Below are 9,853 nucleotides of genomic sequence, written 5' to 3' on the forward strand. Positions count from 1 at the left end.
ATGCCGAGCACTCAGACTTTCCATCTCCGTCGCTGTGTCGGAACTGCCCCGCCTGGTGAACCTTCCTAGAGCGTGGGCAGAAAAATGGAAGACGTGTTTATTGCACATGACTTTGAGGACTCTTTTACACGATGGAAACAAGAGGACAAAGAACGAGAGCCCAGGAGCACTTAAAGGCTAACAAAATTTGTGGCGGGGGAGGAGCTTTCACGAGTCACTGCTCACTTCTCCAGATACCTGAAGATATCAGGTATCTGAAGAAGTGAGCAGTGACGCACGAAAGCTCCTACCCTGCCACAATTTTTGTTAGTCTTTAAGGTGCTCCTGGACTCTTGCTACAGATGGACTAACACGGTTTATCCATCTTGATCTATCTCCAAAGAGGACAAATAAAGGAGATGGGATTCATCGGGATTAGGGTCCCAATGCAGTCTCACACTGCAGGTTCCAAATTATCGCATTCCCAAACTGGATGGATATATACCCACTTATAAGAACAGAAGGAGCACCCTGCTGGATCCAACAAATGGGCCACCTAACCCAGCATTCTGCTTCATGCCATGACTAACCAAAGGCCTAGAAGGAAAGCATGGGTTCCAAAGCCTCCTCCTGTTGTTTCCCCATACCAACTGGTGTTTAGAACATAGAATTTCGACTTAGCCATCATAACTCTATGGTAACCATAGAGTTTTTTCTCAAATGCTAGAGTGTCTCCCCCACAATGTGCCCTGTGGGATGACGTCACCTCTGGGTGACATCATTGCGCCGGGCATGTTGGTGTGAACAGGGCTCTTTGGGGGTGGGGTTCCCCCACCGGCCGGCTGGACAGCGGCAGACTGGAGGCTCCAAAAGCAGGTAACCCCCCTTTGGGGGAATGGGAACCCTAACTGATGGTCATATCCTCAATGAATGCAAGATGCATAAACTGGTAGGGTCTGAATGAGGCATTCTTATTGGTAAAACAGGACCCCCCCATCACCAGCAACCATACTAAATTGTATGGATCGAGTCACACTGGAGGCCCGTTATCTCATAAAGTAGAACAGTAAGTATATTTAAGTATTTTGGGAGGAAATAGCACAAAGTGGGTACAGCAATTTATGGGCAGCATATGAACTTCAGGACTTTGGCTAGAGAGACAGGTTGCCTCCAAACCTGTATTATTAATCTAGTTATTAAAACAGCAGACAAGAGCAGTGTAAGTTTACTCTGAAAGACAGCCATAAGTATAATGATCGTTCTGTAACAAGTATATTAAATTAGAACAATAGTATACTGCATTAATCTGAATAGAGGGATTATCTTTTGTGGTTCCTAAAAGGACGGGAAAATTTGTTGCAGCGAGGGGCTCAGCATGCCTGAACATTGGGGGGCACAACATCACTCTAAGGGTGTATAGCTGTTATCTCAATTGGCTTTAACTGTTATTTTAACTCTTATTTGCATTGTTACTTGGTAGGATGGAACCCGCCCTGAGCCTGCTATGCGGGAAGGGCGGGATATAAATCAAATCAATAAAATAAAATAAATCTCCTTGAATGGGATGCCTCCCTTTGTCTTAACCTGGAAGTTGCCCTCTGACACCTCCTCCCTCTCACTTCCTCACATGGCCTTCCACGGAGACACATGTCTCTGCAGGTCTCTCCTATAGACACAAAACCCTTATACTCCCCCACGCATGATGCCGGACAAGCTGGCCATTTGTGATCGGGAAAGTACTCCTTAGATTAGGCCTCTGTTTCTCTTCTTTGGACTGCAACCGGAATCTACTTGAATCAATGTAAGTTTCCCTTTTTTGCAATATACTTCTTGGGAGATTTATTTCCTGCACTCAGTATCAGGCTTCTATGACTGGGCAGAACGGGCCTTGGTTTGCCGGCCTCCAGGTGGGCATACAAAAATATATATCACTGTGTACAATAAATATATGTTTATGGTAGAGCAATTTTGTGCTTCATTATTTTTCTTTTCATATTATTCAATACTGTTGTCTAAATATTGGTATCAAATATTATCAAAAATATATTTCACCCAAACAATACATAGAGAAAAATATCAGGTAGGCGGCTACCTGATAGAATCGGAGAGATATGCTGTTTTAGATAGGTTACTATGTTTGCTGCAAAGGTTCTGATGGGACCTTTTTCTTTTCATATTATTCAATACTGTTGTCTAAATATTGGTATCAAATATTATCAAAAATATATTTCACCCAAACAATACATATAGAAAAATATCAGGTAGGCGGCTACCTCATAGAATCGGAGAGATATGCTCTTTTAGATAGGTTTGCTGCAAGGGTTCTGATGGGACCCTTGGCAATGCTGCTAACTTAAGAGCCTTTGTGCTCACAAAGAAAAATTATTGTGCCTTATGTCCTTTATATGTACACTAGGAATAAGGCCCATTGTGGAAATAAATACAATGAGCGCTAGAAAGAGGATCTGGGAGAGTGCCAAGGCCGTGGGCACTCAGAATCAAGTTGCCATGGCAACCTCATTAGGGTATAAGGACACAGAGTCCACCATTTTCTCCAGGGGAATGGATCAGTGCCATCTGGAGAGCAGTTGTAATTCTGAGTGATCTCTAGCCCCCACCTGGAGATTGGCAACAGTGTTTCCCCATTACGGAATGGCTGGTTTGGAGGGCAGAGTCTATGGCATTGTACCTGTCTGAGGCTCCACTCCTCCTCAAACCTCACCCTCTCCAGACTCCATCTCTCAAATCTCCAGGATTTTCCCATCTGGAGTTGGCAACAGCCAGTGGATAGAGACACCTTGTGATTGACACATCACGGAGCCAACTGATTTTGGAGTGCATAGAACGTTCTGGGACCACTACTCACTTATATATAAGGAGAGATCATGGTCCCTGAAAAAGATTCATTCAAAAAGGGTAAATGACTAGCGTCCCATGGGACTAGTGATACTGGTACTGACAAGGTGCTGTCTGAATGTAAACCTGCACACGATCTATTTTTCTCTATGTATTGTTTGGGTGAAATATATTTTTGATCATATTTGATACCAATATTTAGACAACAGTATTGAATAATATAAAAATAAAAAGAATAAAGCATAACACTGTTCCACCATAAACACCATAAACACAGTGATATATATTTTTGTATGTCTTCCTAACACTGTGACCCTCAGTTTTTGCATTAGCCTCCAGGTGGGGCCTGGGGATCTCCCGGAATTACAGTTCATCTCCAGACTACAGAGATCAGTTCCCCCGGAGAAAATGGATGCTTTGGAGGGTGGACTCTACGGCACTGTACCCCACCGAGGTCCCTGTCCTCCCCAGGCTCAACATCTCCAGAAATTTTCCAACCTGGATCTGGCTACCCTCCCCATCCCTTGCCGGTGGCTCGGGGGGATCTGGCAACCCTAAAAATCCCAGCATTTGCCTCTAGGGGACAGGGGAGTTACCAGTTCTCCAAGTCACCTAAAATGGTGGTCTGCCACCCTCCTCTCTCCACCCCGCGTCTGTCCTCGCCGATCCCAGAGAAGCTGCCGAAGGAGAAAGTGCTCCGAGTGGGTGAGACATCCAAGTGGTCTTCGTGGACCAGGAATGGCATGCCCATCCTCCGCTGCCGTTTCTTCCCCGTGTGGTGGAAAGGGATGGAGCCCTTGCGCTCCCGATCCTCTTTGCGACTCTTGAACTGGCGGGAGACAAATCGTGAAGCAGAAGGAAGTGCATCGCGATAGCAAGAGGAGAGTAGAATGAGGCCTCGGGGGGGCTGCAGTTCTGAACCCTTCCCTGTTCTTGTCGCCACTGTGAAATGAATCTGGCGCCCCCAGCTTTAATTTGAATCTGGGGTCCCCAACATGGTGCCCGTAGGTGCCATGACACCCCATTGACACCTTTCCTGGTGCCCGCCAACTGTTTTTAGAAAATGGGTGGGGCCAGGGCTTCTGATTGGCCACTGGAGATCATCTGATTGGCTGTGCAGATTAAAGTGACGTTTTTTGGTGGCGGCTGACACTATAGCGTTGGTGTATTTTTAAAAAATTACTCTTCGTGTCCCCTGCACCAGATGGACCATGGCTCAGTGGTAGAGCATCTGCTTGGCACGCAATCCCCAGCATTTCCAGTTAAAAGTTCTAGAAGGAGCTGATGGGAAAGACCTCTGCCTGAGACCCTGGAGAGCCGCTGCCAGTCTGAGTGGACAATACTGACCTTGATGGACCCAGGGCCCGATTCAGTACAAGGCAGCTTTGTTTGTTCCCTTGGCCTTCTTGGGGGGGGGGGAACTCAGCCTCCAACGGCAGCCATTTTGTGGTTGTACCCATCACCCTGTGTCAGAATTCCAAAGGTGCCCACAGACTCAAAAAGTCTGCCCCCCCCTGTTTTAAGTCAGTTGGGGAAACTACATACTAAAAATCCCCAATTGTGGGGGAAAGGTTTCTGGCCCTGTGGCTGAGGGAAAGAAGAGACATTTTGAGGAGAGGGAGAGGTTTCTCAGGAGGTTTCTGACTCAGGTTGATGTAAAACATTTTGTCACACACCCCTACAAGGTACCTCCATGACCTCTGGGGCCTGCCCCACCTCTGGCCAGCTCCAAACCAAGCCCCCTTGCAGGCCCTGAGCGTATTACAGCCAAAGATCATCGGCGTAATTCAGCACACAAGACTTCGACTCACCTTCTTAAAAATGTTCATTCCCAAATCTGAGGAGAGGTCCGGAACGGCCGGCCGGCGCAGGTTTGTTAATGACACTTTGGCAAACGCTTCGGTGCTTAGAGATTTCTCCTCTTCATTGCATTTCATGGTCAGATCCTACAGCCGCACAGAAAGACAGCAAAGATACGGCCAAGCATGCAGTGGCTATTGTATTGTTGTACATCTGGGGACTACTATATCAGTCAGAGCACCTCTCCCAACCCCAATCTACCCAGACCCTACGTTCAACCTCTGGGGTCTTCCTCTGGGTGCCAACCCCTCAAGAAGCTCAGGTGGCAACTAAGGGGAGGGCCTTTTCAGTGGTGGCCCACCTGGTGCAAAATCTGCCATCTTTTCAGCGCCAGAGTAAGCCAGCCCTCTTTGTGGGGGCCTTTAAAGACCTCTTTGGTTTTGTAGGGGCCCCATACGATTAGCCTAGGTACTGTTCTTTCTAGGGCTTCTTTTGTAAAAAAAGCCCAGCAGGAACTCATTAGCATAATAGGCCACACACACCAGCAGAAACTCATTAGCATATTAGGCCACGCCCCTGACAGCACAGCTCAATAGCACATTAGGCCACACCCCCATGTTACCAGAAGTGTGGTCATCCAGCCACACCCACCTTTTGCTTCTTATTCTGTTTACTTTGTTTATTGTCAAAACCCAGGGCTTTTTTTGTAGCAGGGACTTCTTTGCGTGTTAGGCCACACACCCCTAATGTAGCCAATCCTAATGAGTTTCTGCTGTTGGATGTGGCCTATTATGTTAATGAGTTCTTGCTGGGCGTGGCGAACTCGGGAGCCACCGGAACCCTGTGCAAAATTCCTGCCCAAAAATAGCCCTGGGTCCAGTCTATTGTTTTTAATGTTTTAATGTTATTTTAAATTAATGTTTAACTCTTGTTTTATCTATTGTATTTTATTGTTTTTATAGTTGCAGTAAACTGCCAAGAGAGCTTCAGCTATGGGCGACATAGAAGTGAAATAATTTATAATTTATTATTATTGTTGTTGTTGTTGCTATCTGGAGATGCCCAGGCATGTAAACTGCTGGGTCAGAATATCAGCTGATGAGGGTCCAATGAGAAGCTTTCCCTGTGGAGTCTTGTGAGTAAAAATATTTGAAGGGCTGTCATGTAGAAGATGGAGCAGATCTATTCTCTCTTGCTCCAGATTGCAAGACTAGATCTAATGGGTGGAAATTACAAGGGAGTAGTTACCGGCTAAATATTAGGAGAAACTTCCTAACTGTTGGTTGAGCAGTGGAACAGACTGCCTCGGGAGGTGGTGGATGCTGCCTCCCTGGACATTTTCAAGTGGAGGCTGGACAACCATCTTTCGGGTATGTTGTAGGGTTATCTATTGGCTATGCTCCTGCAGAGTGCAGGGGATTGGACTAGATGACCTGCAAGGTTCCTTCCAACTCTAACATTCTATGATTCAATGATCCAATGCTCATCTAGATAGGCTGCTGTTGTAGGACTGCCAAGTCCCCGCTGTATGCACAGCGGGGGGCTCCAGCTGTGGTCTGGGAGTGCGCTTGCGTGCACATAGCACGCGCCATGACCACATCACCCGGAAGTGATGCGGCCACGTTGGGCACACCAGGGGTGGGGCCGCAGTCATCTGAGGGAAAAACATAGAGTTTTCCCTCGGATGACCGCAGCCCCGCCCCCGGTGCGCCCGGCGTGGCTGCGTCACTTCCGGGTGACGTGCTGACGCCGGGCATGTCATGTGCTTTGGGGGTGGGGTTCCCCCCGGGGCCCAATCCGTCGGCGGCAGGTAACGGGCCTCTTGGGGGGGACTTGGCAAGCCTATGCTGTTGTACACTCCTTTGGAATGGTCTCGGCCTATAACTGGGCTTCTGGATAGGCCCAAAAGGTTTGAGTTGTTAGCCAGATAATCCCCATATGCTTATGGGAGCTGACATTGTCCTTACCTGGGTTTTGTGAGTATTCACCAACGAGGGAGCTGCAGCCACCATGGAACTGCTGCGGGGTCTTGGCAACGGTGGGAGTTCTGGTTCCTGAGATTTCTCAGGCTTCTCCTCTAACATGTGGCGCAGCCTTTGGAGGTAATACATCAGGGACCACTGAGTGCCTTCCTCGGACCAATGCGGCTGGAGTAGGCAGCGTAACACTGCCACGTCAAAGTAGGTGGCATACCGAGACTTCTGGCACGGCGGGATTACCAAAGACACCCTGCCACAAACGATAAAGGAAAGCACCGTGTGGAGGACTGAGCCAGACATGTACCAGTGGGCGCCTCTAATTTCTTCACCGATTGAAATAATTCATTCGCCCTGACTCTGTATGCAATATTCAAAGCGGGTTACCATAAAAATCAGCAAAACAGTAAAGGCCATACCAACAAAACAACAGGTAGGACACTCAGGATCAAGAAAGGCAAACGTTAAAACAGCAGATTCTAAGGCACATTCTCACAAACACACACAACATCAAAGCTGTTAGATCGCGCTAACAAAGGACAACACAACATCAAAGCAGCCGGTGTAACCCCCCCCCCCACAATGGTAAAAAGAGCCACCAGTTTTTGAAAAGGAAAGGAAATGTCTTTACCAGCAAGGGCATTCAGACCCACTAGCAAAAAGTACCATGTGGATTTCTATGGAGAGGGTGTTCCACAACTGAAACTGCGGGGGGACTGTCTGGTAGCCACACCCATCATACATCAGGTGGGGCAGGGCTTTTTTTTGTAGAAAAAGCCCAGCAGGAACTCATTAGCATAACAGGCCACACCCCTGACAGCACAGCATATTAGGCCACACCCCATGCCATCAGAAGTGTGGTCATCCAGCCACACCCACCTTTTGCTTCTTATTCTATTTATCTTGTTTGTTGTCAAAACCCAGGGCTTTTTTTTGTAGCAGGAACCCTTTGTTAGACCACACACCCCAAATGTAGCCAATCCTAATGAGTTCCTGCTGGGTGTGGCCAACTCAGGAGCCAGCCGGAACTCCGTTCCTGTGCGTTCCTGCCCAAAAATAGCCCTGAGGTGGGGTATACATCAGGTATGCAGAGCCTGGTTTGAGTTTTATATCTTGGTAGGGAAGTATAGGGGTGAGGATGCTAAGAACATCAGAAGAGCCCTGCTGGATCAGATCAGTGGTCCATCTTGTCACCTGAACACGTGACGCTGCCATCTACTTAATCAGACCCTTGGTCCATCAGAGTCAGTATTGCCCACTGAGACCGGAAGCAGCTCTCCAGGGTCTCAGGCTGAGGTCTTTCTCATGACATCCTATCTGATCCTTTTAACTGGAGATGCCGGGGATTGAACCCGGGACCTTCTGCATGCCAAGCAGAGGCTCTGCCAGTGAGCCACAGTCCCTCCAAAATGTCCCGTCATGAACAAGCTTGCTCAGGTCTTGCAAACAGAGGGCCCTCGTGGCTTCCTTGGTCGAGTCCATCCATCTCACGTTGGGTCTTCCTCTTTTCCTGCTGCCTTGGACTTCTCCTAGCATTATTGTCTTTGCCGATGACCTGGACCTGGATAGCCCAGGCTAGCTCGATCCTCTTCTTCACCCAAAGAGTGATTAATGCGTGGAATTCACTGCCACAGGAAGTGGTGGCGGCTAAAGCATGGACGGCTTCAAAAGGGAATTAGATAAGCATATGGAGCAGAGGCTATTAGCTAGAGCATCCCCTGTGTGATGTGCCTAGCGTGACATCCAGGGGAGCGGGCTGGAGCCTCCCACCGACAAAAGGTAGGGACCCGGCAACCCTACGGTGGAAATTCCCACCAGCTAGCCTGGGGCTGTCTCCCATGGGCCTGCCCATTCCCAGGGAGTGCCCATGCTGCTGATTCTTCCTCCTTCCCACTGGCTGCCTGCTTCTCCTGGTGAAGGGGCACTGCCCCTTCTTCACCCAAAGAGTGATTAACACATGGCATTCCCTGCCACAGGAGGTGGTGGCGGCTACAAGCATGGACGGCTTCAAGAGGGAATTAGATAAGTATATGGAGCAGAGGTCCATCAGTGGCTATTAGCCACAAGGTATAGATAGGGACTCTGGGGCAAGTGATGCTCTGTCTCCTTGGTGCTTGGGGGGGGCAACAGTGGGAGGGCTTCTGGTGTCCTGGCCCCACTGCTGGACCTCCTGATGGCACCTGGTATTTCTGGCCACTGTGTGACAGAGTGTTGGACTGGATGGGCCATTGGCTTGATCCAACTTTGGCATCTCTTATGTTCTTGTGATCTTGTCAGATCTTAGAAGCTAAGCAGGGTGGGTCCTGGCTAACTTTGGATGGGAGACCTCCAAGGAATACCAGAGGCACGACGCAGAGTCAGACAATGGCAAATCACCTCTGAAATGTCTCTTGCCTTTAAAAAAAAGTCTAGTTCTCAACCTAGTGGTGCATAATGCTAAAATAGCTAGAACTCCTGGCTATACTAAACACACTGCCATATGATAATTATTTATTATTTATTCTCTTCTCATGATGTGACCAAAGTACGATCGCCTCAGTGTGGTCATTTTAGCTTCTAGGGAGATCTCAGGCTTGATTTGATCTAAAACCCACTGGTTTTCAATCAGGTTTCAGGCCTGGCTTTGGGACCAAGACGGTACTGATTGGTTTGGTCGACGATCTCCATTTACATCTGAATAAAGGCATGCCAGCCCTGTTGATCCTTCTGCATCTATCAGTAGCTTTCCATACAGTTGCCCATTGGTTCCTGATCAACTGCCCTGCCTCCTTGGGGGTAAGGGGCAGTGCCCTTATTTAGTTCTCGTCGTTCCTGCGGAGATGCTCTCAGAGGGTTACTATTGAGGAGAAGAGGACTTCCAGACAAGACCTGAATTGTGGGGCCTCACAAGTTTGATCCTCTCTCCAATGTTATTTAAGAAATGGCTGTGGTCACACAGTCATTTTGATTGGGTTTCACCACTGTTCCCTCTCGCATTTAAAATTGCTGATCAGACGCCCACATCCATCTCCCGCACTGAAGTGGGCTCACTCGCACGATCTTCCCGGTTCCCTAGCGAGTTTCCTGACACCGGGAGAATCAAGTACTTTCCAGGTATTTGCGCTTTGAATCTGCGATTTTGCCTATCTGGACAGCCATCTCTTGCAATGATTGCGATTAGGTCGTCTGAATGTCCTTCTTCCAGTAGGGTTTTTTTTTTTTGCGACTTTCACCATTGTGCGCATACGCAAATAATTTTTTGG

General features: G+C 48.2%; 1 protein-coding gene across 1 annotated transcript in view; it reads right to left on the reverse strand.

Annotated features, from left to right (window-relative positions):
* The window catches only part of UNC80 (unc-80 homolog, NALCN activator), a 220,484-nt gene that overhangs the window by 174,504 nt on the left and 36,127 nt on the right, over nt 1-9,853 (reverse strand). Inside the window, 4 exon segments of the mRNA XM_015421519.1 lie at nt 5-65; nt 3,448-3,664; nt 4,647-4,781; nt 6,603-6,864. Of these exon segments, the coding sequence (XP_015277005.1) occupies nt 5-65; nt 3,448-3,664; nt 4,647-4,781; nt 6,603-6,864 (675 nt within the window).

The sequence above is a fragment of the Gekko japonicus genome, unplaced genomic scaffold (assembly GCF_001447785.1).
Source record: "Gekko japonicus isolate JY-2015 unplaced genomic scaffold, Gekko_japonicus_V1.1 scaffold1139, whole genome shotgun sequence".
In the NCBI taxonomy this organism is placed as follows: Eukaryota; Metazoa; Chordata; class Lepidosauria; order Squamata; family Gekkonidae; genus Gekko; species Gekko japonicus.